At 49.0% G+C, this 24953-nt stretch overlaps 10 protein-coding genes across 12 annotated transcripts; 3 read left to right on the plus strand and 7 right to left on the minus strand.

The window, feature by feature from the left end:
* The first annotated feature begins 2 nt into the window (after window positions 1-2).
* On the plus strand, window positions 3-1701 carry LOC136186969 (probable E3 ubiquitin-protein ligase DTX2). The gene is made up of 6 exons (XM_065974460.1): window positions 3-215; window positions 273-644; window positions 747-853; window positions 903-1055; window positions 1115-1276; window positions 1327-1701. Exons 1-6 carry the CDS (start codon window positions 14-16, stop codon window positions 1627-1629), a joined length of 1299 nt encoding a protein of 432 aa, XP_065830532.1. The 5' UTR covers window positions 3-13; the 3' UTR covers window positions 1630-1701.
* On the minus strand, window positions 1517-5164 carry LOC136186956 (rasGAP-activating-like protein 1). The gene is made up of 19 exons (XM_065974447.1): window positions 5022-5164; window positions 4894-4950; window positions 4712-4825; window positions 4585-4646; window positions 4445-4533; window positions 4358-4398; window positions 4220-4301; window positions 4014-4151; window positions 3871-3962; window positions 3535-3821; window positions 3414-3478; window positions 3247-3362; window positions 3037-3190; window positions 2847-2984; window positions 2644-2785; window positions 2387-2577; window positions 2194-2337; window positions 2005-2140; window positions 1517-1949 (listed from the first exon to the last, which is right to left on the minus strand). Exons 1-19 carry the CDS (start codon window positions 5084-5086, stop codon window positions 1699-1701), a joined length of 2364 nt encoding a protein of 787 aa, XP_065830519.1. The 5' UTR covers window positions 5087-5164; the 3' UTR covers window positions 1517-1698.
* Window positions 5165-5188: 24 nt separating this feature from the next.
* Window positions 5189-7489, minus strand: LOC136186962 (uncharacterized). Its single transcript, XM_065974454.1, has 5 exons — window positions 7368-7489; window positions 7194-7314; window positions 7047-7129; window positions 6835-6988; window positions 5189-6777 (listed from the first exon to the last, which is right to left on the minus strand). Exons 1-5 carry the CDS (start codon window positions 7407-7409, stop codon window positions 5426-5428), a joined length of 1752 nt encoding a protein of 583 aa, XP_065830526.1. The 5' UTR covers window positions 7410-7489; the 3' UTR covers window positions 5189-5425.
* Window positions 7490-7511: 22 nt separating this feature from the next.
* LOC136186963 (uncharacterized) lies at window positions 7512-9492 on the minus strand. Of its 2 annotated transcripts, none has more exons than XM_065974456.1 (5): window positions 9311-9492; window positions 9149-9260; window positions 9010-9092; window positions 8831-8960; window positions 7512-8770 (listed from the first exon to the last, which is right to left on the minus strand). In XM_065974456.1, exons 1-5 carry the CDS (start codon window positions 9353-9355, stop codon window positions 7512-7514), a joined length of 1629 nt encoding a protein of 542 aa, XP_065830528.1. In that variant the 5' UTR covers window positions 9356-9492. The 2 variants fall into 2 exon arrangements, with proteins under 2 accessions (XP_065830528.1, XP_065830527.1); XM_065974455.1 differs by having other exon boundaries at window positions 9010-9095.
* LOC136186974 (uncharacterized) lies at window positions 9407-10230 on the plus strand. The gene is made up of 2 exons (XM_065974470.1): window positions 9407-9873; window positions 9925-10230. Exons 1-2 carry the CDS (start codon window positions 9433-9435, stop codon window positions 10147-10149), a joined length of 666 nt encoding a protein of 221 aa, XP_065830542.1. The 5' UTR covers window positions 9407-9432; the 3' UTR covers window positions 10150-10230.
* Window positions 10133-17379, minus strand: LOC136186954 (tetratricopeptide repeat protein 28-like). Of its 2 annotated transcripts, XM_065974446.1 has the most exons (9): window positions 17291-17375; window positions 17008-17154; window positions 16596-16901; window positions 16387-16534; window positions 11108-16134; window positions 10787-11051; window positions 10649-10725; window positions 10377-10593; window positions 10133-10328 (listed from the first exon to the last, which is right to left on the minus strand). In XM_065974446.1, the coding sequence occupies exons 1-9, from the start codon at window positions 17300-17302 to the stop codon at window positions 10243-10245; spliced, it is 6285 nt and encodes a 2094-aa protein (XP_065830518.1). In that variant the 5' UTR covers window positions 17303-17375; the 3' UTR covers window positions 10133-10242. The 2 variants fall into 2 exon arrangements, with proteins under 2 accessions (XP_065830518.1, XP_065830517.1); XM_065974445.1 differs by lacking the exon at window positions 17008-17154 and having other exon boundaries at window positions 17291-17379.
* A 59-nt stretch (window positions 17380-17438) lies between these two features.
* LOC136186970 (tetratricopeptide repeat protein 28-like) lies at window positions 17439-19369 on the minus strand. Its single transcript, XM_065974461.1, has 4 exons — window positions 19230-19369; window positions 18740-18928; window positions 18529-18676; window positions 17439-18479 (listed from the first exon to the last, which is right to left on the minus strand). The coding sequence occupies exons 1-4, from the start codon at window positions 19242-19244 to the stop codon at window positions 17542-17544; spliced, it is 1290 nt and encodes a 429-aa protein (XP_065830533.1). The 5' UTR covers window positions 19245-19369; the 3' UTR covers window positions 17439-17541.
* On the minus strand, window positions 19247-21005 carry LOC136186973 (lysophospholipase D GDPD1-like). Its single transcript, XM_065974469.1, has 11 exons — window positions 20989-21005; window positions 20734-20935; window positions 20641-20683; window positions 20527-20587; window positions 20395-20469; window positions 20271-20316; window positions 20099-20223; window positions 19829-20055; window positions 19719-19778; window positions 19611-19662; window positions 19247-19538 (listed from the first exon to the last, which is right to left on the minus strand). The coding sequence occupies exons 2-11, from the start codon at window positions 20876-20878 to the stop codon at window positions 19389-19391; spliced, it is 984 nt and encodes a 327-aa protein (XP_065830541.1). The 5' UTR covers window positions 20879-20935; window positions 20989-21005; the 3' UTR covers window positions 19247-19388.
* LOC136186957 (uncharacterized) lies at window positions 20940-24094 on the minus strand. Its single transcript, XM_065974448.1, has 2 exons — window positions 22427-24094; window positions 20940-22374 (listed from the first exon to the last, which is right to left on the minus strand). Exons 1-2 carry the CDS (start codon window positions 23399-23401, stop codon window positions 21019-21021), a joined length of 2331 nt encoding a protein of 776 aa, XP_065830520.1. The 5' UTR covers window positions 23402-24094; the 3' UTR covers window positions 20940-21018.
* On the plus strand, window positions 23762-24908 carry LOC136186976 (protein yippee-like 1). Its single transcript, XM_065974472.1, has 4 exons — window positions 23762-23923; window positions 23994-24037; window positions 24110-24218; window positions 24509-24908. Exons 1-4 carry the CDS (start codon window positions 23825-23827, stop codon window positions 24602-24604), a joined length of 348 nt encoding a protein of 115 aa, XP_065830544.1. The 5' UTR covers window positions 23762-23824; the 3' UTR covers window positions 24605-24908.
* Window positions 24909-24953: the final 45 nt, after the last annotated feature.

The following is a 24953-nucleotide window of genomic DNA, read 5'->3' on the forward strand; positions in this document are numbered from 1 at the left end:
TACTTCCGAAACAATGGCTTCATCGTCCCCCGTCGCTGTTTGGGAATGGGAGGACGATGGCAATCTCTGGATATCCTACGATCCTTTCGTCTCGACCGGCTTGGAGCGCGCCAAGCAAAAGCGCGCCGCAAAAATCCGCCTGAAAGATTTGACAGCGGAGCTCAGTCGCTACGTCGTCGATTTTACGACAATGAAGCAGATTCGTGAAGACACAGGTAGACACTATTATTTTCATCGATGTCGCTCGAAATTCTCCTTTGTTTCTGTTTCAGGACGAGAACGCAATGTAAGACGAGTCGTCTTTCCAGCGACTAGCCCCGCTGCGCGAGCCGTCATATGGGAGTGGGAAGATCGCGGTTTATGGTCGGCCTACGATAACGTTGTCGGGCAACTTCTCGAAGACCATTACAGTCGGAACGCGTTTAGCGTAGTGCCTCTTCACAGACACACGCCATTGCCATACGAAGTCGATTTGAGCGCCTGGCGACAGAAGAACGTCGTAACGGGATTTAGCCGAACTGTTCGACGTCGACCACTTTCGTGCACGTATCCCCAAGTTTCTGCTGAAACGGTCACTAGTAGGAAACAGGTCGCTTCTGCGTCATCGTACAAAGGAACGAAGGCGAAGGTTTCAAAATCTTCAGGTGTACTTGATTGGCTAACGTTCTCCTAAAACGCGTTGTTTTCAATTGATTAAACATTCTAAATTTTTTTAATTTTTTAACCTAATTCAAACCGCTTTCAAGGTCTTAGCGGTGCCGGCAGCCGCGACAGTAGTTCCGAAAGTGCGAAGTATCCTTGGTTGGCTCACTGCACTGCACGCGTCATTACAGACCCAAAAGAGAGGAAAGAGGTTGTTAGGTAGGGTAGAAAAAAAATTCCGGTTGCCATCGTCTGCCTAGGAGTGTCTCATTTGCTATGAGCATCTTGAAGACGCGTCTGCGTATAGCGACGCCGGCTCACCTAGAGATTCATCAACTGTGGTATCCATGAATATGTGCAAGCACACTTTCCACAAACTGTGCCTACGACGTCTCTACGAACATGGAACGAAAGTTAGTCAGTCGGTGTAGAAATGATCCGCGATTCTCCTAACTGTACGCTTCCTGAGCAGAGCGGCTTTCTTCAGTGTCCCACGTGCAAAACAATTCACGGCGTCAAAATCGGCAATCAACCTCCCGGCCAGATGCAAGTGAATCTTCTACACAATCCACTGCCTGGCTATTCGAACTGCGGCACAATACAAATCTCGTACAATATTAAATCTGGGGTTCAAGTGAGAAAAAGAGATACCCAGCACCTCATTTTCTTTATGTGTATTTTTAGGGTCCGGAGCACCCGGAACCCGGCAAACGATACACGGCAAACGGATTTCCGCGAATTGCCTACCTTCCAAATAACGCTGACGGCCAGAAGGTCTTGAAACTATTAAAAATTGCCTGGGAAAGAAAGCTCATATTCACAATCGGTTCGTCAAGCACGACGGGAGAACGAAACACGGTCGTTTGGAACGACATTCATCACAAAACGGAATTGAGTGGCAATTCCAACGGGCACGGCTATCCCGACCCAAATTACATATCTAACGTCCTACAAGAGCTTGCTGCGCATGGCATAATTGACAGTTAATAATTGACAGTTAAAATATAAACAATGATGCATTACCTGTTGTGCCTTGAATTAAAATAAAAAATGAGACTATAGCCCATACGCGTTCTCGACGGCAATGCTGCCGCCGGATCGAGCTTTCTGCTTCCTGTGCTCTCCTTCCAAATCGCGAACGACCTGAACGACGTCTCGAACGGCCGGTTCGGCGTCCGAGCATTTTTTCTCGGCCACTTCTACGCCGAATCGTAACTGCAAATAGATTAATTCTAATTCGGCTTCTGGATCAAGCGGGTCTCTCCAGTCACTGAGGACAGCCGAGTGAACGCGACTGCAGCCGCGAACTAGAGAGAAAACAATACTGTGACCACGTAGACTGTGATTTTGTTTTTTACTCACTTCCTTTGATGGCCTCTCGACAACAGCTCCACTTATTGTTGCGATACAAACCTGGATGATAGAATTCCAGCATTTTTCTATTGAGCAAGCACGCCTTTCGAATTGCAGACAGCCATTCATTCAACTCGTTCACGTCCTTAGAAAAAAATAAACGTACAAAGGAGTCAGCGAGTATCGGAGCTTTCTTACCTTCATTTGAATGCAAATCGTTTTCGTGACGGCGGAATCAGACGGATTTTTTTCGAGAACTTGAATGACGTGTTTACGATTCAACGCCGTCGCGTCGAGCCGTTCTACGGCACAAACGCTCTGAATATCAATCGATTTTCTCCTCTGCAAAGAGAAATAGTAGAAGACTTATAAAGAGGAGATCGTCTCTCACTTCATCCTTGTCCGTTTTTCCGTACGCCAGAGCGATTTGCGACAACCAAAAGTACCTCGTTTTGAACGGATTGGCGAGCTTCGAGCCGGCGAGACGTCCAGTCAGACTTTCCGCTCGTCGTTTGCGAAGATAGCCGGAGAGCATGGGAGTCGTCGAACTCAAGATGGCCCGTTTCGGCAGAATAAAAGTGCCTAAACGGAAGAAGAAGAAGAAGAAGAAAATCGAGAGACGGTGGTCCCTTTCGTGGCATGTAGTACCCTTGTCAGCGTCAAGACTAATTAGGTCGTCTATGTAAGCGCGAAACTTCGGAATGTTCTCGGCAATAAACGGTTCGAGAGAAGCCATGTATTGTTCTTTGGAGTTGACGCTCGACGCAAAATTTCCTATCTTCTGCATGACCTGTGCCGCGAGATGAGTCTCGGAAGAGGCTCTCTTATAAAAGGATATGTCCCTACAGTACCTTGGCGATGAGAGTGAGAGTTCGTGCCGGTCTCTGACCAGGGTGCGTGGGATGCAAGCCGAAAAGTTTCGGCGAGAGAACGGCGGCGGTGAAATAGCGCAAAAACAGAAAACTGCTGATGGCAAGGTAGCCCATGTTCTAAAAACGAGACGTTTTTCTTCCTATTAGAAAAAGTGTCATACAGTAGTACCTTGTCTTCTGTAGCGAACTTGGCCGTGACGTTGTTGAAGAGCTGCTTGAAGACAACTCGCATGCTTTTGGGACAACTGTTGACCGATTTGAGCATCGAGTTCATAATAGACGAAACGTAGCCGCGAAGAAGCGATTCGCTCGTTGTCAAAACGCTACAGTGCAAAGAATTTTCAAAAAAAAAAAGGCCTGAGATTTGATCCAACTGTGCCTTTCTTTGTCTTTGCCGTCCAATTTGGACGAATCGATTTCGCAGAGCTTGTTTTCTTCAAATATCGAGCAGATGACCGGTTTTACAACTTGGCAAAGAAACGGCGTGCCAACAACCTAAAAAAATTCATAATCAAAAAAACAGAAGAAAAACGCTTTTCACGGTACCTTCATAAACTGATCCACCGATTTCGTTCCCAAACTATTTCCACGAAACAGAGTAGCCGGATGATCTACAAGGAGAAAAAAAACAGTAAATAAAGATAAATTGCCATGACGTTCTACCAACCACAAGCGTCGATATCTCGCTGACAAATGCCCTCCAAGTACGTCGTGATCATATTCGCGCCGAGATAGAATTTGACTAAATTCGTCGCAATTTCATTCAGATTTGTGCGCGCCGCCTCCTCGATGACATCATAGACGGACGCGCCGCCGCCGTCTTCCTCCTTCTCCCAGGCGATTTTGTCGGCGGCGTCGACGAGTAACTTTTTTAGAGGATCGTAGAAAGTCGTGGAGAGAATTATCGTTTCCGTGCAACGGACTGTCAATCGAATCGAACCCAAATTGGGATCCCTGCAAACGGAGAATCTAGATGGAAGCATGCGAGACGAGAAAGACTCACTCCTCCGCGGAAGACGAAGTTTTTCTCGGCTGGAGTTGATGCCACGCGCGATACGATCGCTTCGCCTCGAGATTCACAAAGGAGATTTCAAACTGATGCAAATGCAGTGATGACGAATCAATTTTTTTTTAATTCTCTTCTACCTGGCCCATGAAATCGTTTTTGCACAATCGATCCCAATCCCATAGAGTGAATTCGAGTTTCTGCGACGTATCGAGAGGCAAGGAGACGGGGAAATTGAACTGTTGGTTCCAGCGCGGAAACAGCGTTCTCTTCTGCGTCTACGCACGTACGTTCGACGCGTAAGATAAAAAAAAACGGAGAGAAGCGTCTCTGTTATTATTATTACCGACGTCGTGTGCTTTTTGTCGCCGAGAACGATCTCCAGAAAAGGATCCGAAGTTCCCGACGTATCTTTCGCCGCCAATTCTCTGTGCGAATCCAGGACATAAGACAAAAATTGAATTGATTTTGATTTTTTACCTACCTGGCTGCGCCCACAAAGACTTGTAGGACTGCCGGCTCTTTCTAAGGAAGACTCTATACAGAGAGGCATTGTACTAAACTAACATACCTTGTCGACTAGAGTGACTTTGATGTCGATTTCTCCGTGAACTTCGCTCTCTTTTCGAATCGGCGACAGCTTCAACCACTTTTCATCGCCTGTTTACAGAAACGAATAACACTAATTTGATAAGGAAATTTTGGGTCGACCTTTGGGATTGGCAAGCAAAGCGTTCTTTTCCAACAGCACCTTTCCTATAGGATCGTTCTTGCTAAAGGCAGAATGGAATGGAATTATTTATTTAAATAAACGATAGAATCGTCATGAGTACGGTACCTAAGCGCGTCTTCGTCGTAAACGTAAACGGAGACGTTGTGAAACGTTCCTGGTAGACGAAGCGTATACTCCTCGCCCCAGAAGGGATTGAGGTTTCGCCACACGGTTGGCGTTCTGTACGACCGCGGTCAGAGGAACGCCCTCGATTCTATGCCACTAGACATCGCGCTGTACACAAATACCTCGCCACGTCTTCGTTGTCAATTCGAACGACGCAGAATGGATCGCTCGATCCGCTTCTGCGTATGGAAAACGAGTTTGTGAGGCTAACGCCCTATTCTGTTTTTCTTCGCGAGTCGTGTCTACTTACAGATCTTTCACGGGCAAATTCTTTCCTTCGCTGACTTTCAAATAGAGAAGTGTTGTGTGGGCCATGTGAGAACGACGATAGGACAAACGGTTTCCGTTCTAGAGGAGAACCGTGCCAGTTACCGTAGCGGCTTAGCAGAAAGCGGGGGCGTTTCTTTCTCTCCCGTATGATTTGCACGTGTTTCGATTTATTTTTCACTGCGGCCGAATCTCCTTCAATTTCTCTATAATTTTTCTTCTTGCATTCACATCGTAGACAATTCCTGTTTCTTGGCAAATTCTCATCAAGGTCGAATCGCTGACAGAATCTCCCATTTTTTGTAGTAATTCGGCCTTAGCAGAAAGCGGGCGCGTTTCTTTCTCTCCCGTATGGTTTGCACGTGTTTCGATTTCTTTTCACTGCGGTCAAATTTCCCTCAATTTCTCTATAATTTTTCTTCTTGCATTCACATCGTAGACAATTCCTGTTTCTTCGCAAATTCTCATCAAGGTCGAATCGCTGACAGAATCTCCCATTTTTTGTAGTAATTCGGCCAGCGACGCACTGTCTTTCGCCTTTCTTTGTAGAGTTCGTTTCAGAATAAAATCGACCTCTGAAACTTCAAGATAATCGAGTCTTGGCTGCTGCTCTAGCTGCTTTAGATGATCTTCAACTTGCCAACCAATATAGTCTAATTTTGCAATTTGGTCGTCTATTTCCCTTTCTTTGGCCCTTTTTTCAGCTATGGCTGTTCTCATACTTTCAACAATAAACGGTATTGTCGTATCTCGCAGAGAAGAATACATCTGGGTGAGTTCGTCAAACAACTTCTCTAGCTGACGCTCCCACTCTCGCCTAAGTCTTTCAACCCGATCTTGAACAGCTAAAAAATCTGCTTTCGTAGAAGCTTCTTCTAGCATTTGTTCAAGCACGTCTATGTCAACGTGTTCCGGTACTTCCACGTCACTTTGTCCTGACTCTTCCACGTCCCTTTGTTCTGGCCCTTCAACGCCACTTTGTTCTATGTCACTTTCTCTTACAGGCGTTGCTTCGCCAGGTGGACCCCTTCTTTCAGCAAAAGGACTCTCTAGGTCTAAAGTGTTATAGTTATCCATTCCAATAGTCATCGGTGGTGGTTCGCTTCTTTGATTTCTTAGTCTTTCTCCGTGATTGGCGTCTACTTCATAAATAAAGTTTCGAGTCAGCCATATAACTTTCTTAGCGATGCTTCCCGCCTCTTCTGACGTCAAAGTTTCATTACACAAAGTCATCATAGAATGAAGAACATCTTCGCACGTTGCTCGATATCGAACCGACATGAAATTCGAAGATAAACCAGAAAAGTTGTCCATAAAGTTAGTCACATTTTCCGGGGCCATTCTTCCACCAATCTGCACATTTGCGGCTAATACGCATACGTTGTGCAGATGAAGCATAAAGAATATAAAAGATCGTTCCCACCGATGAGTCATTTCGTACACAAATTGACTCGACGTTTCTTGAAAGAGGTCTCTGAGTTCTCGGAATCCCGAACGATTGCCCTGACTCGATAAATACTCGCGTACCGCGCTCTTAGTGGCTCCCCACATATTCAGAGCGCTGCTGCTCGATTCGACCAACTTGAGCTGATCGGCCAAGTAGTCAATGCAGTCAATCGACGCGAGTATGTCTCCTTCGGTCACTTCTATGATTTCAAACGGCGTCGTCAGACAAAAGAGTTCCAGTCGTACGTGAAAATTATAGGCGAGATGAGCACACATGAGTGCCACAGACATTTCTAAAAGCAAAATGAATATAGAGGTATTATTATTATCGATGTGATATTGTATGTCACCTGTTCTTTTGAGGTCATCTACTGTAGAGCAAGATAGCGTTGAAATGATATCGTCGGCCAGCTCGCAAAAGGCTTCGAGAGCTGGCCGACTCGAATGAACGTCGACCATCGCGAGATCGAAGTTTCTTTGACCGTAGCCGCTAAACTCGCTCCCCTGCGAATTGAATAGTCGGTTTTCTCCACGCGACGGGGGTGAAATCTGCTCTTCTTACCGGCGCCCTCTCATAGCCGAGAAGAAGAACAAGCTCTCTGACTTTGACCGTCTCGTAATCGGCTGCCGCGAAGTTCATTTCGCCTACAGTAGAAATTTTCGATGGGCTTCGGTTTCGCTATGAATGAATTAGACGCTTAAGGCGTACGCGGGTTGATGGAGTGCACGCCGACGCCGGACGAACGCTCCAAGACGCGCCGGACAGCACATCGAAGCACAATCAGGAACCTGCGAAATGGTTCGGGGGCCACGACAACTCTGATTTCGGACTAAAAGAGGTCATAGATCATTAAAGTTCACAACGCAGATGGGTATGGCGTACCAAAATCTCTTGTAGACCGCTCTTATGAACCGATGCAGACATGCACGGGGTCCCGAACCAACGTAATGAGCACGTGTCGATTTACATAATGTTTTCTTACCTGAGTTCTTATGCAATGAAATGCTCGACGTAACGTTTCATAGACTATAGAGGGTTCCAAATGCCAGCAGCCGATTGTCGCATGCAAAACAAATTCTCATGACTTTGAGTTTGATATTCTAGAATACGTTTGAGATGGCTTTGGATGTCAACTGTGGATAAGGCGTCAAGTCGTCCAAATATTTTCTGGCTTTCCATCCGGAGAGAGTCCAGTTGAGCAATCATTCTCTCGAGACTGTCCAACTCTTTTCTCTTGTCCGCTATGCTACTTTCCAGTGTTTCTATCAGAAAAGGTGGCACGTTGTCAGCCATGCTTGATATTAATATTTCTATTTCTCCTTTCAATTCCGTGGCTCTCTCTATTCTCATGTTTCTGAGACCAATGACACTTTCCAAAATTTTCCCTGCGTCGTCACGCGAGTGAGTTGACTTCAAAAGATCCCTCAATTCATCAACACTACAACTGATGACATCAGGTCCTGACACCTCTTTAGGTAAATCCTCCTTTTCTTTTTCACTAATATCCTCTTTTTCTTCATCACCATCATCATCGTCGTCGTCGTCGTCACTCTCGTCGACTTCAGTACTCGTGGGCTCAAAACTGACTTCCCCATCATTTAAAATTTCTTCCGCCATATTCAACGGATCACCAGTGCCCACAAACGGCAATTCCCCGACGGCGTCTTCCGGACGAACCCCATCCGCTCGATAATGTTCCATAAAATGAAAAGCCTGCCAAACGAGCAAATCCATCAAACGTTCCCTCCTACTGCGCGAGAGCGGCGAAGCAACCATGTCAAAAAAAATCGCGCCAACGTCCTCCACGCTAGTGGTGAATCGAGGCGTAAAACTCTTCGGCGGCACACCGTAAAACGAATTCACGTAGCCCTCCATATTTTCCGGGGTCATACTATTTCCCGACGCAAACACGTCCACGCTCTGTCGAACGAGATGCAAGAAAAGAAAAATATTGACAAGTGGATATGAAACTCGGAGCGCCAATTCCGTTGCAATTCGTCTAGACGCGTCGATAAAGAGCTCGTTCAGTTCTCGTATGTGGGTATTGGGCTTGGAGCTCGATAGACGTTTTTCGCACAGCTGTTTGATTTGAACCCAAAGTCGACGTGTTTCGCCGCTTCGTCCGACTATTCTCAATCGGCCAAACAAGTACTCTATGCAGTCGATACTGGCGTAAATGTCTTCGGTGACGACGGGAAACATTTCCGGCGAAAAAGTCAGAGCGTAGAGTTCCAATCGCAAGTGATAGTTATAAGAAAGGTGAGCAACAAGCAGACCAACATTGTCTATTTAAATAAGTACATAGAGGGATACTAATTAAATAATTGAATCCTTAATTAACCCACCTCCCATTTGTCGAAGCTGATCTACAGACGGCGAACAGGACGACGATAAATCCTTATCAAGCAATTCGTAAAGATTAATTAAATCGCCCATACGATTAATTGGATCCGTCATGGTCAAACAATTTTCTTTCTAGTAAAGAATTTGAGTTTCGGTTTGAGACGCACTCATTTCTTTTTACCCATTCTACGTTCTGAAACCCGACTCCATGAAGAAGCGCAAAAACTTCGTCGTATTCAAGAGATGAAGCCAATAAAATGAATTCTCCTTGAAAACGAACATTTTCTATTAAAATCTCTAGAGTAGATTATCTATATTACTCGTATTAATGGCTGGAGAAGAGCGCTCTTCCAGAGTTCTTTTCGCCATCAGACGAAAGCTCTTCAGAACGAGTCGATACAGTTGAAACGGAAGATGAGATCTCATTGAATCCTTTAGGTAAAACTAAAATAGCTAAACAAAAGGAGCAAAGATTAACGTACCAAGATTTGCTGGAGTTCGCTTGGATCTGACGGCTGACTCGCCATCTCGCGTTCTACGCAGGACTACGCTGACTACGCCTAAAGCGTTAGCGCACGTTGAAAACATCGACTTTGAAAAAAACATGGATCTCGGAACGCCGAGAAATCCTTGGGGAGCGGAAAAGTATCCCGGCGTCGACGTTGGCTCTATGGAAAAGATTCTTGGGCTTGCACGCCGAGCCGGGCACCTTCCACCCGCAAGTCAGCCGCGTCTCGACGACGAAGAGATATCCAAGGCCAAATCGTCGTCAGAACGACTGATCAGTCAATTGAAAACAATCACAGGCCTGAGAAAGGAAATAAATCGGCTTCAATTAGAGATTCAAGCGTCAACACAAGAAACTTCGACTTCTGACGTAACTCACGCTAGGGCACTCCAACAAAGAGCCGCGCAGGTCGAAGATCTCGCCAAGCACTTTTCGTCGATACTGCAACAGAAGGACGAGCTACTGAATCGACTCACAGAGCCGTTTGCGGGCGAACACATCCAATCCGCAGCATCCCACCACAAATTCATTACCGCGGTTTGCAGATAATTTAAAAGTTTTTTCTTTAATTTTTTTTTTCTTTTGAAGATGTTTGCCGATATGCCACCGTCGCTGCTTGCGCTTCCCCAAAACATTGATGACGTCACTTGGGCTTCAGAACTGTCAGAATCTGCAGAAGTTGAACCGCCCTCAAAGCTCGACTCACTGTCGAAAACGGTAGCACAGTGTCAGGAACAGTTTCACTTATTGCTACGCTTTCGCGAAGCCATGGACCATGCGGCAACGAAACTGCACGTAGAGAAAAGCAAATAGGCTTCTTTGTCCCCCTCCCCCCCTAAAATTGTAGCAATACTCTGAATAAATAGCACGAAGACTTAAAATCTTATAAAAAGACGAAGGCCAGCATCAGCATTCTGTCGTTAGGCTCCCGTTCTGAAGTTCCGCGACCGACGTCGATGTTCCGTATGGAGAAACGATTGATTCCAACGGACCTAAAACCAAGAGCATAATCTCCAAGTCTATCCTATTATCTATCATACCGAAAACCGTTCTCAGAACTTGCACCGTTCTTTCCAGAGCTAATTTATCGGTCGTGAACGGGATGAACAGCTGCACTTCATCGTCTACTAGTTCCCGCTGCGCGAAAGAGAGCGACTCGAGGAATTCGCGGCATCCGAACGTCTCCCACAAGGCTAAGTCCAGTCCGACGATGATGCCCTCCGTATCCGGTTCGTTGATGTCTAAAACGGTTTGAAGCTGGAGAAAAAAGCGTCAGTATGTATACAATAAGTGCACACAAAAAACGACGTACAAGGTTCCTCAGCGACGACGATACGTGGGGAACACGCAACAGCATCGTTAGCCCTTGAAGAACTGGGCCAGGCAAGCCTGAAGGTGAAAGGGGTATAGAAAAATTTCTCTCCTACTGTACCCCCCAAAAAATTTTTACCTATTAATGCGTCGAGAGTATCGAAGCACTCGCGCAATATTCCCGAATCGTCGTGTTCGGGAAAAAAGACGACTTTCTCCTTCTGCGACTGAACTCCGTTGCGCGCGTTCGGATCAGCCCACCATTTGATGTGATAGCCGCAATTGACGAGCAAATCGTCCCAACCGCCTCGAGTCCTGCTACCCACCTTCTTTCGCACGTCCTCGTAGCTAGCAAACTGAGCCGACACTTTGCCCTCGCTGATTCGATCCAGAGCTCTATTGATCTGAGGAAAAAATAAAATCCAATCTAGCCCCCTTCACAATTACAAGTGGGATTTACCAAAAATTTAACAGCTTTGAATGCCGATCTGTTTTCTAACGGATGCTGCAGCATGACTCGCAAAGCGGCCGCCATTCGTTCCGCCTGATCGCCCAACACGACGTCGTTGCCAATGAGCACGAATCCGGACCAATACTTGGGATTGGAGAGACCCTTCTTCAATCTCACCGTACGCACGGCGTAGTCCAAGGCACGACTGGCGTGACTTCCGCGCAACAAGCTCGCGTAGAAAGCGTTCATGAATAGCTGCGACACTTTGTCGCTGACTGGCCACAGCGAAACGACGACGCACTGCGCTCCGGCGGCGAGAAAGGCTCGCGATAAACTGAGCAGACCGTCGCTCGTAATCGCGCCGCGACTGCCGCGCTGCGACGATCCGATGACGACGATTTTCGCTCGCATACGCAATTCCAAGATGCGATCGAGCGTGAGAAGAAAGTCGCTCAGCTGATCGCCGACTTGACGATTCTCGCGCGGACCGGCGAGCACGAGAACGGACAATTTCCACGAAATATACGTCGAAAAGTGAACGAGTTCGGCGCACGTCATCGCCTTCAGAACGCGATCCATTGTCGGCTCCTGACGCAATAACGGTCGAACGTGAAACAGGTCGGCAATCGCCTTCGCCTCGCGCTCGCCGCCAGGCAATGAACCCCACCATCGCGACTCTTCGGTTCGCGTCGGCGCGCTCGGATTGCCGATGATGAGATAGCGATCGCTTCCGACCGGTTTTTCCGTCGGCAACGACGGCGATTGAGCGCGACCGAGCGCCGCCACGGCGGCGACGTTCGTTTGATTGAGATGCATGCAATGCAACGACGGCGCAATAATAAGACGATAGTGATAACAGATTGGATTCGGTTCCTTCGGCGATCGCAACAATCCGAATGGAACGAGATAGAGTTCGCCGTCTGGAACGATGATGAGCGGTTTTGACGCCATAACGGTAGCGCTCGGACCTTCAGGTAAACAATCTTCAATAGGAGCGATGAGAAGGTCGTAAAGACCCTGAAACGCGGTCGTGTTTGCGCTCGAATTCAACGACGACACGCTACCGCTCAAAAACGATCCGGCCACGTTGCCGCCGCCGCCACCGCCGCGATAATCCGGGCTATCTCGACCGCTACCGCGACTGTGATACGAACGAAGACTCGATCTTCGTACGGGAGTCGGAGGCGGTAGACGAGACGACGACGTCGACAAATTCGATCGAGGACGATGAGAGAGCGACGGCGGCTGACGTTCGACCGGACTCGTCGCTCGACTTCCCGCTATGACGGCCGCCGCTTCGTCGAGAGCCTCGCCCGACGGAATACGATTTCTTCGCGGCGTTGGCGGATATCGTCGACGACGACTCGGCGGATCTCGTCGCTGTCCGCTACTGCTCGCCGGCGATCCGCTTTTCGAAGGCTCGCCACTCATCGTCGTTAAAGAGTCGAGTTGATCGATGGACGCCCAGCGACGATCGTCGTCAGCGCTGTCGATGTTCGACGTCGGCGACATCGGCGGACGATATCCGGTCGACATGCTGCTCTCTAAGCTCGGCGATCGCGATAACGTCGCCGCGCCGCCGGCGACGGCGGACGAAGCCTTGACAGACAATTCGTCGTCGAGACCGAGTGCCATTCGAGCAATCGCGATCTGATCCGGAAGACTGAGACCCGATTCGGGTCCGTCGGATACGTCCGATTCGACTCCGATGCCGGCCATCGACGACGGCAAACACGTCTCGTGAAAGGCGACGACGACGCCGTCGTCCGGAGCCAATACCCACGTATAGAGATAATCCTGCGCAATGGAGTAGTAAATGATAGGCGCTTGGGCATTTTTCGCCGTCGCTTTCATTTCTTGAAGCGAAAACGTTGACAATTCCTGAAGAAGACCGGCCGTTTGAACGACGTGCGGATTGATGTCGCGATCGAGCAAGCAATTGGCGAAAGCGCCGGCTTTCGCTCGTTCAGCAACGCAGAGCGCTTCCTCCGTCTCGCCTTGGCGTACGAGCGCCTGCTGAAGTTTGGCGTAGCCGAGCGCCTGCAACTTGCGCAGTTCGCGATCTTCGGCGCCGCCGAAGTGCAATTCGCGACGAACCTGATCGAGAATCGACGTCGCTCTATAGAGATGCGTGCACGCTTTCGTCAGCTCGTCGGCGTCGAGCAAAACGAGACCCATGTTGTGACGTAACTTGGCCTCGTGTTCGAGACTTCGACCGGGCAATCGGGCGGCGCACTTCAATCCTTCGTCGAGCTGCGCGAGCGCTTTGTCGTGAGCGCCGAAGAGACGATAGTCGACGCCCAAATCGCAGCAGGCGACGCATAAAAGTTCGGGTTTGTCTAACTTGGTGGCGAGCGCTTTCGTTTCTTGATGCGATTCGATTGCCTTGACGAGATCGCCCATCATGCGATAGCTGAATCCGAGTCGACTGTAAGCGCGCAATTGCCGATTCTCCTGATTCAACTCGCGACTCAAGTCCAAATCGCGCATCTGATACTCGACCGCCGTCCGATAATCGCCCATGCAGATGCTCACTTCAGCTAGGCCGTAGATAGCGTCGCTTTCGCCTCGCTTATCCTGCAAATTCACAGCAATTTCCAATTGTTTTCGATGATAGTCCATCGCTTGATCGTAATAGCCGAGCGATCGTTGTATATCGCCCAAGTCGGCGTAGCACTCGGCTTCGGCTAGAACGTCGTGCTGCTGAATAGCCAATTGGAGTCGTCGTTCAAAGAGCAACGACGCCAAGTGGGTCTTTCCCTGACGCAGATTCGATCGACCGAGACCGGCGTAGGCGCGCATTTCGAGAAAAACATTGAGAACGCGTCGCGACAGATTGAGAACTTCTTCGTGACAAGCACACGCGTCGGCGTACTGTCGCATGAGCTCGTACGAATCGCCGAGATTCGCGTAGGCGGTCGCCAATTCGCCGGCGACTTCCTGATCGTCTCCCTTGTCGCTCGCCAGACCCTTCATAATTTCCAACTGCTTCTGATGATACTCGAGCGCTTGGTCGAAATTCGCCGTATTGCGCTTGACGATGCCGAGCACGCCGAACGTCATCGCTTCGCCGAGCCGATCGTTCAACTGCTTCGCAATCTTCAATTTCTCGCCGTAGCAATGTATGGCCTGTTCGAAATGTCCCAGCGAATTGTGCGCCGAGCCCATGTTCATATAAGCGGTCGCCAGACCGACGGGCTCGTTCAACTCGCGACGTATTTTCGCGTCGTTTTGAAAATAGTCCAACGCCTTGGCGTGCTCGCCGAGCTCGTTGGCGACGTTGCCGAGACCGCGATGAGCCATCGCTTCGAACGAGCGCTGCGTCTCGCGTTTCGCCGTCGTCAATAAATCGTCGTAATAGTCGACGGCCTTGCCGTAATCGGTCGCATTCAAATAGATGTCGCCCAAATTGGCGAGCGCGTTGCATCGACCGACGACGTGCTTGAGACGCGTCGAGACGGCGAGAACTTCCTCGTGATGATGAACGGCATTTTGAAAATCGCCGAGCGTCTTGTAGATCTGATCGAGATTGAGCGACGCTTTCGATATGCCGCCGCGACTTTCCATTTGCTTGGCGAGCGTGAACGCTTGCTCGTAGAAATTCCGCGCTTCGACGATATTGCCGATGGCGTCGTAAGCTTTGCCGAGATTGCCGCACGCCTTCAGCTGACTGCCGACGTCGTGGAGATCGCGAGCCAATTGGAGACACTCGCGTAGATACGATATAGCGTCGCCGCACTTTCCCATCAAACAGCAATAATTCCCGATGTTGTTCAGCGCTTGACATTCCATGACGGGATCGCGCAATTTCTGCGCCATGTCCAAATGAAGTCGGAAGTAGTCGTGCGCCTTCTTGTACTCGCGCAACGCCTGCCAAGCGATGCCGAGATTTCCGCACGTGCTCGCCTCGCCGCGCTGATCGCCCACTTCGCGTGCAATTTTCAACATGCAATTGTGAAATTTGATCGCCTCCATGTGATTGCCGAGGGCGCTGTGAGTGCCGCCGAGATGCCCGTAGGCGCGTCCTTCGCCGACGCGATCGCGCAGCTCGCGCGCTTTCATCAAATAGCGCGTGTAGTTCTTCAGCGCGTCGTCGTACTTTCCCAGTTGCTGATAAACGCCGCCGAGATTGGAAAACGAGTGCGCTTCGCCTATCGAATCCTTCATACTCGTGCTGATGATGAGCTGTTGCTTGTGACAGGCGAGCGCCTGCTTCAAATGACCCAAGCTCCCGTTCGCGTGGCCCATGCCGGCGAAAGCGCGCGCCTCCAGCGCCGGATTCTCCAACGTGCGCGCGACGTCGAGAAGATCCTGATGATATCGCAACGCCGCCTCGTAGTTTCGCTGCGTCTGATGAGCGGCGCCGAGATGCGAATACGCTTTCGCCAATTCGTCGTCGTCGTCGAGCTGCTTCGCAATTTTCGCCTGCTGCTCGAAGCAGGCCAACGCGTCGCGCATGTTGCCCATCACCATATGACATCGGCCCGTGTGACCGAGCTCTTGGGCCATGAGCGTCGCGTCGTCCAAATCCTTCGCGTATTCGAGACATTTTTCGTGGCATTGCAACGATCGCGTGTACTCCTTCAATTCGTAATAGGTGACGCCGAGATTCGATATGGCCATTGCCATCAATTCCGTATCTCGAAACGTTCCGGCTAATTTGGCTTGACGTTTGTGATGATGCAACGCCGCTTTGTAGTTTCCCATTTCCTGATGGCATTTGCCCATGCTGTTCAGTACCCGACATTCGGCTCGAGCGTCGTCGATCGATTGAACCATGGCCAATTCCGTCGTCATGACGTCGAGTGCCGCTTCGATGTGACGGAGTTTCCAATAGGCGGTTCCGAGTGCGGAAAAGAGCGACGCTTTCAACTTCAGATTATCTGAGCCGATTTGACGTGCCGATAGAAGAACGGTGAGAGCTTCGTGATAGTATGATTTTCCTAATAGTTGCTGTCCGATGACGGACGTCATGACGAATGCATTCGAGTTTAGATTCACTTCCTGAAAATGCTCCAGAACGGGACAAAACGTATCTGGAGAAGAGCAAACAGAGAGAGTCATTAAAAGGTTCCTCACTAAAACATTGAGTCTATTCACTCAATCAACTTATTATTCATTGTTCGCTACTAATTATTCATTATATACAAACGGTCTCGATAAAATCAATTTTCTTTTGAGTAGGTGTGAGTGGGACTCTTACAGAACAAACACAGAGGTGTTTATATTTATAAAATTAATTAAAGGATAAATAATATTCTACGATACGTTTTTTTTCTTCTTTTTACCTTGTATAGGCGAAAGAGTCGTCGTGTCGATGAGAGAAGACAGCATTTGAACGTTACCCGAATCTAATCCCAAACCCTTCGAAAAAGCAACAATCGCCTCGGTGTGCCTCTTCAAATGATGCAAAGCGATTCCCCGTCGATAGTAGCCCTACACGACACGTCTAACGTCGTTTCTCCCCGAGAGGGGGCCCCCCTCCTTTCTCTCTTACTTTCGCCCAGTCGGGCTTCAATTCGACGACCTTGTCAGCGTCGCTCAACGCCTCCTGATATTTTTTTATATGAACGAAGGCCGCCGATCGATTGCTTATGAGGACGTGGTTGTTCAAATCGAGTGCGATCGCCTCCGTGTACATGTCGATCGCCGCCCGGAACTCGCCCGCCTGGCACGCCTCGTTCGACCGTTTCGCTTTATCGAGAACAGTCGCTTCGACGTGCTCTCGCGGCGCCGTCGTCGTCGTTGTCGTCGTCGCCGCCGCCGCCGCCGCCGCCGTCGTCGTCGTCGCAGCCGGAGTTCCCTTTTGACAGACAAGCTTCAAATTGAATCGGCTCCCCCCCTCCCCCCCCCCTCCCCCCATTCTATCGTGTCACGTCAAAGCCGTGGGGAACGAGGTGTAAACATACTACGTCCAAATGAGCGTAACAACGGTGAGGACGGGGCGCGAAGACGCGCCAGCTATTCCGGGATCGCGAGGAACGTCGAAAGCGAATTTCGCTCTGCGGGAAATGTGTAGCTCGAGCGACGTTGAAGTGAAATCGGTTCGATCTGTCCTAATTAGATGCGTCGTTAGCCGTGAGAGCGGAGCGAACGGAGACAGGGAAACGCGGCATTTCTTTGTGTATCGAAGGCGACGCCGGAGGGAATGAGCCCCCTCGAGCGACGCCGCAAGACGTCGGTGTGGCTTACCTCGTCGGCCATCCGTTTCGCGTGGAGAAAAAGACGTGCGTACGTCGCGTTCGATAGGAAAGAAGCGTTAACTTTGCTGTGTTCCCGGATCGGGGACTGATAGCTCCTCCCTCTTCCGATTTGCCGATGGAGACGATCTACGTCATTTATGTCAGCATGACGAAACTAATAAACATCAAATATCGTTAACCAAACTGACTCCCTGAAATTTCAGTCGTGAAACACAAATCTAGTAGATTTTACCGTGGTGTTTACTGCCACGGTGAAGTCACGGTACTGCCCAGACTGCCTGTAGACGGCGGTGGAGAAATTGACGAAATACTGCCCTTTGCAGCCGCAGTTGGTGGCGGCGGCAGGCCCGGCGACGCTTCAATCTGAGTAGGCTTTAGACCGCCAGCAAGTGCACGCATTTCTATCGCCAGTTTCTCGAAAGAATGTGCCAGACGTGCAAGCCTCGGCTCTGCTCCTTTGCCCGGAGTGGCGGGCGCGACTCTGACGTCATCAGTGTGGACTCGCAAGTTCACGTCGCAGGAGGATTTTTCGTCGTCGTCGCCAAGCGCGAGCTGCTTTGCCAGCCACTTGGAGTCAAAAGAGGCCAACGCGTCGCGTCCGTTGCCCATGGCTGCGTGACAGTCGGCTGCGTGGCCGAACTCCTCGGTCGTCAGCGTTGCGTCGCCCAATTCCTTTGCGTATTCAATGCACTTCTTGTGATACTCCAACGAGAGCAAGTACTCTTCTAATTTGTAGTGGGTGATGCCGATATCGGAAATTGCCATCGCCATCAATGCCTTGTCTGACAGTTGGTCAGCCAGTCTGAGCTGAGCTTTGTAATAGTACAGCGCCGTTCTGTATTTGCCCATCTCTCGATGACATTTACCGATGCTGTTCAACACTAGGCATTCGGACCTGACGTCACCAATTGACTGAACCATGGCCAAATCCATGGTCATGACGTCAACAGCTTCCTTGACATGGCCCACTTTCCAGTAGGCAGTTCCAAGTGCAAAGAAAAGAGACGCTTTCAGCTTCAGGTTGTTTGTGCCGATTCGACGCGCCGACAGAAGAATGGCAAGCGATTCGTGATAGAACGATTCTTCTAGCAATTGAGCACCAATCACGGACGTCGCAACAAATGCATTCATTGAAGCGCGCACTTCGTGAAAATGCTCCAAAACAGGACGGAATGCGTCTATACAGTCGTGACCGGCGCTAATCAATTAAACTGAAAGTTAGAATACCTCGTGTAGGCGAAACAAGTGCAGTTTTTATGAGAGATGACAGAATTTGGACATTAGAAGAATCCAGTGTCAATCCCTTGGCAAAGGCAACCATCGCGTCGACGTACCTCTTCAAATAGTGCAGTGCGACGCCGCGTCGGTAATGACCCTGCGACAATTAATCTCTCCGGTCACCTGTCTATATTCCTCCGACAATACTCAAATCTCTTACTTTCGCCCAATCAGGCTTCAATTCGACGACTTTCTCAGCGTCGCTCAAGGCCTCCTCGTATTTACGTAGCTGAACGAAGGCCGCTGATCGATTGCTTATCAGAACATGATTGTTCAAGTCGAGTGCAATCGCTTCAGCGTACATGTCGATTGCCACACGGAACTTGAGCTCGCTCTTGGGGCATTTTGTCTACAAAAAGGGGCTGGTCACGCGAGTGCAGGTGCGAGAGAACGTGCGTGCTAAGAGAGAAGCATATTTTTGGACAGCAGCGCTAAAGCTTTCTAATTGCACAAGAAGGTGCAGATTGGCGATGGAGGCTTAGGATCTATGCCGTGGTGCAGCAGAATAATCGTACGCCGAGCTACTTGAAAAGAAGACTTTTGTTTGCAGTACAGTAGTGCGTGCACCGTATATGCAACGTGTAAGAGAATTTCGGCCCGCGTAAGCGATGTGAGACAGAAAACCGAAACTAAGATTTGATTCTCCGTACCTTTGTTTCAGCCATGAAACTTCTCAGGACAGGAGACTGTAATGGCAAATGCAACTGATAACGATCCTTTATATATCTTCAACGTGCCCGGATTCGGGAAACGGTCCAAGGAACTACCACTCCCTAACCACGGATACAAGTATCCGTGGTACAATTAATTTATGAGATGAGTTTATCCCGGCTAGAACGATGAGCATTGCGCGCGTAGTAGGCAGACAGATGCGACGGCAAATCGGTCATGATAGCCGAAGCGCCTAAATTCTCCGCTCGTTCATAGTCTTCGACGTCATTCAGAACCCACACGTATATCTAAAACAACCACGTCATTGACAACACTAAAAATAGCGTATACGTAGAAAAGACATTAATTAATTTTCTTACAGACACTCCTCTGCGTTTCAAGTGATAATAAAGAGCTCGATGGACTAGATTTCTATTTCGGAGAAAGGAGCGTCGCGAATTCAATCCCTGCACTTCTATAATCCTCACCGGTCGAGGAGCCAGGCAAAGCACCTTACGAACCCAGGAAGACGATGTCCCAGATTAGCCCTACGCAATAAGAATAATACGTCGTTCAACGAAACGCGTCGACGTCGTGCCTCTTTATCAGTGTCGATGGCCAGCACATTTCATAACACGTCTCCTTGATAGGCCAAAACGGTAGAAGACCAGTTAGCAAGAGAACGTAGGTGAGAAACACGCGACGCGGAGAGAAGAAGAGAGGTATGCTCGGATCCTTTTCATATAATTTCTCCCCGTTTTTATAGTTCATTGATCCCCAAACAGTGATGTGCTGTCTGTTGTGTTGGGAAATCAACGCGTGAACCTGAAAAACGACGTTCGTTTTGAGACGTTGATTGTACAACTACCTTGTCTATGAGTTCGTCTGAGTTGTATTTAATGTCGATGTTCATGGGCGTGTTTGGAAACTTTTCAAACACTTCGTCCAGCGTGGGAATCACGTTGTCGTCGTGATCGATGGAAACGACGCGATCTATGCCACGCCACGGAATGAAAATAAAATTCCAAATATAATTTCACCTTTCATAAATTGAACAGGAAGCTCTTTCTTTATTTTCGGAAGATTCTAGACAGAAACCGATAGTTACTACGAGAATCGATGCTTTTAGAAGATATCCGCTACACTACTCAAATAGAAACATACGGAATAATCTGTTTGCGATATAAGTGTGTCGACTCCTGTCGTTCTTTGAAGGTTATTGTCGTGAGACACGACGACCTGAATTTATTGATTCTGTCACTTAGAGGAACTCCCCTGTCTAATTCACTGCCTTACCTTTCCGTCCTTAGACAACTGAACGTCTAGCTCCAACATGTCAGTTCCATTCTTCAGAGCGCTATACGTTCAAAAGTCCCACAGAAAGTCTCCCTTTTCTAGCAGAAGAATTACTTTTGATACGCCGCTACTGTATTTTCTAACTCCTCTCCGGCTCCTAGAAACAATGTCAATAACCGTGAGTCATCGCCCAACGCGATGATTCACCTCCGCGATGACTGATGTGTTTCACCCGTAGAAGGAACTTCTTCTTGCGATGTAGGAGAGAGGGAAAGAAGAATAACGTAGTCGACGCGCAAAAATAGGCCAGGAAAGCTCCGCCGAGGACGCTGCCGACTATGATCGATCCCATGACTACGCGCGCTAGAGTTATCCGATCCGCGCTAAATTTTTCAGCGCGAAGGGAGGGCTAGGCGTGCCAGTAGCAAAAAAAAATATTTTTATGTTTATTACAAAAAATACCAGGCTATGCCGCCGACTTCGTTGACTGCGCTAAGCCTTCAGCGATAATTCATAGGATCCCTTTTCTGATGTCTGAAACGTAAGCCTCTCTCCAGACCACTGAAGCTCGACACTCGTTTTTGAGCCGTCAGGATGCAGCCGAAGAACTTGAATATCTGCTTGAGAGTGACCAGTCCACGGGTTGGCCACGGTGCAATTTTGTCCTGCTTCACTTACAACGTGCACTGTCCCAATTACCTTCTTCTTTCCGTCATAATCAGCGCTAACCAAAAAGGCACCTTTGGCTCGTAATTGCGCAAAACTAGCATCCTCATCTTCAGGCCAGACGGGAAACAGAACGATGATGCCACCGACACTCTGCATAAGCATGTCGTTCACAGCCTGCGTCGCTCCGGCCGTCTCTACGCCGCCACCTCCTTCAGAGACGTAAAGATTGGGCAGCATGGCTTTATGAAGTGTACTCTGCCACGTTGAAATGAGAAAGGAGGCATTGAGACCGGCGCGAACGGCGGCAGGAAACATTTCCATGAAAGCATTGCCTTCCGTCCACGAATTCATATAGAGAACAGAATTTCGGCCAATTGTTAGATCATCTTCGTTCGATTCAATCATGTTGACCGTTTCGGATGGCCACAATGGGTAGAGATTGATTGGATTTGAATTAGGTCTCGGTGGCGATACTCGACTTTTATCTGTAGGCTCAGAAAAGAGCCAAACTGATCCTTTAGCGTTGTTTGGCGGCACGTCGACAGAAATTATCGTATAATTGCTCAGATTTGCAATAAAATCCGTCCATATTGGTTTTGTTTCGACTGACAGTGCTTTGGCCATATCGACAAGAGATGTAAAGATGCGTCTGATAAACGACAAGCTTACAATAGGATTGAAGTCAGATGGATCGCCGCCGCAATTCTCGTTTGTACAGTCATGCGGATCGACCCAGCGATAGCGATCATTCTCAATCGTCTCTTTCTGAAGCCAGCATTCCCAAAACTCGGCAACTTCCTTGACAAAAGGATAAGCAATCGTAGCAAGAAACGTCTTATTCATTGTATACTCCCAATGAGAGATGACGTTCAACGCGGAGAAACTTCCCGTGGAATGCTGTTTCAAATCGCCATACGGCGACGGTCCAATCGATCCGGAAAATCCCCACGGAGCAATGTGGGTTGGATAGTGAAGACCGGTGCAGTTAAACGCCAACGCACCTTTTCTAGCAGTTGGAATATAATCCAGTAGAGGGTCATAATGAGACCAAGCCAAGTCAATATGATTGCTGGAATAGACGCCATAAAACGGTGCTTGGAAGTTGTAGTTGAGAGTGTAGTCACCGTGCCAGCCAGCACTGTCTGACGTCACCCAAGGGCCCCAAAGACCAGGTGCAACCTACAAGAAAGAAACTTCATACATATGCATAGGATGTATTGAATGACCTGACCTTTCCTGCTCTGCTTGAACAGCCAAGAATGTATTGAGCTCCGTACCAATAGTTCTCAATTAGAGTCTGAGTAGGAAGGGAGATGGACGAAGACGCCCAAAATTCAGCCCACCAGGTGGAACTTTTGTGATCAAGATCATCTACCACAGACTGATTAACAATAGAAAGTCTTCGCTGCGCTGCGGCAACTGGATCGCTAAAGTTAGCGTCCCTATTTGTCAAAACGGTAGTAAATATTATCATTGTCTGATTCGGTTGCAAGGAAACAATGGAAGTCGCAAATGTTTCATTATCCGATGTAGCTCCCCGAGCGACGCAGTTCATCAGCCGAGTTGCCATGGCACCGAGAACAGGATACGGACCATAGTCTGGAAACGCTTCCCTGCTCACCCAATTTCCCCACGGCTGCGTTCCCGTGGTACAATTCACAGCCTTTCCATTCAAAGGCCCTGTACATCCGGCAGCCACGCGACGCGGAACATCACCGGGCGGAGCCGTCCACGTCGTCACATTTACATCGACAGAATCGTTGCCTCCCATCAGAGAGACGTACGTTATCAAAGAATTCTCATAGGGCGTAACAAACGAATGCGTGAGTAGCGCTGCCCCGGATGATTGCGTAAAATTCGTGCTAACGCGCGCCTTATCGACGTCCTGCTCGGCGTGATAGTGAGCGCCAGCAAATGACGGCACGTCAATTCGCACACCTCCGAGACTCACTATGCGTGGATAATTGGGCTCTGCTCTTGGATACGAATACTCCTCTATGGCCCAAAATTGATTCAGGCCGATGTAGTATTGCATGCTCGATTCAGATCCGCCCAGCACGACGCCCAAATCACCGTTTCCCAAAATTGGGCCTCCCGCTGTTTTAGTGGAGGGAACGCCGGCGGGAGGCGAATCCCACACGCCGATATGAGTTGCACAGGTGCCGTACGACACCAAAACGAAAAGAATCCAGCACTGGCTACTCATATTGGTTGCATGAGCACGTGCACCGGAAAAATGTTTCAATCCGGGCTTGAGGTGCTACAGCGACGCTCAAGCCGCTATAAAATTCGATGTGATTACATAGCGAACGGATTTGATAAATGATAATGAGACAGTGCGCGACTGTTAGATCTCCTAATACCATTAGGCATTCCGCCAACGCGGTCTTGATTTCACCAGAAGGGGCGAAGCATTGGTTTGGATGCAGCGCACAACAACAGCGGATCACTGTAATAGTGTTTGCACAGGACCACGCTAACGTCGTTGCGGTCGCCTCACTTCCTCCCGCGTCACTCCCATGGGAAAGCGGAGCATGCGCGTGTAAAACGAGCTCATAAACAGAGGACGTCAGTGTTGTTGATCAGTTCCCGCTGCCAACTTCTCGAGGCGGCCGTCTCCGACGACGAAATGAAAACGTACTGCACGTACCTGAAGGACTGTCACCGACGCTATAGCTGCGTTCACTGCCGAGCCCATTTGGCCAATCACGACGAGCTCATATCGAAGGTGAGGTGACTCGGGGGACTCGTCGACTTTCGATCGCGCGGCTGATTCACCGTCGCCTCTACTCGTGTAGTCGTTTCAAGGCAGCCAGGGCAAAGCCTACCTCTTCAATGACGTGTACGTCCTATATGTTCATTCGCCATTCATTTGTGCTCTGTGTGTGTGGTCGTCTCACCGTCACTATTTTAGTGTAAATGTTGGTTGCGGCCCAGCGGAAGAGCGAGTACTGCTCACCGGCTTGCACGCCGTATCGGACATTCACTGCAAGTCGTGCAAAACGACGCTCGGCTGGAAATACGTACGTAAAAAGAAGGGGGAGTGGAGCGTAGGGAGAGGAAGAGGCTCGCCCCCTCTTTTGGCTTGCTTCGCGCTCGCGTGCGTAGGACTTACGACTTCCTCCTCGCGTTTTCCCCTTTCGCTTTTTCTTTTCGTTTTACGATTTCCGCGACTCGCCAGCTGCGAACGGCGGCACTCGTTGGCGTCGATTACGTTCGTAGCGCCTCGTCGCGTGATCGAATCTCGTTGGCTCCCACGTCGTCGCGCCTCTTCCTTTCGATCTCACCTCTCATCTCTCTCTTTTCTTCGAAGGAACACGCTTTCGAATCGAGTCAAAAGTACAAGGAGGGAAAGTTCATCATCGAACTGGCTCACATGTTCAAGGAAAACGGATGGAACGAGCGATAGGAAGCAATTTTATTCCGGCTTCTCCAGTCGCCTGCGCCATTCTGTCTTCTTCTAATAGTAGAATAGCACATTAGGTCACTTTGCCTTTGTACATACTTCAGTTCCGCATTTTATTCTCCTTTGTTTTTTCTTATACATAGACCTTGTACAGATATGTATAGATGAAGGCTCTATTTTTTTCCAACTTCAATCAGAACTATCGCTCTTTTTTTCTCTTCTTCGCTAGTTACTTAGAGTATTGGCTTTGAGAACAGGCACTGTTTTTTCGTCTCATGTTCTAAAGACTATTAAAAAGCGAAATCTATATGTAGAGCGGAAAGAGGCATATGTACGCCCTTCCACCAGGTGG

This window comes from Oscarella lobularis, chromosome 5 (genome assembly GCF_947507565.1).
Source record: "Oscarella lobularis chromosome 5, ooOscLobu1.1, whole genome shotgun sequence".
In the NCBI taxonomy this organism is placed as follows: Eukaryota; Metazoa; Porifera; class Homoscleromorpha; order Homosclerophorida; family Oscarellidae; genus Oscarella; species Oscarella lobularis.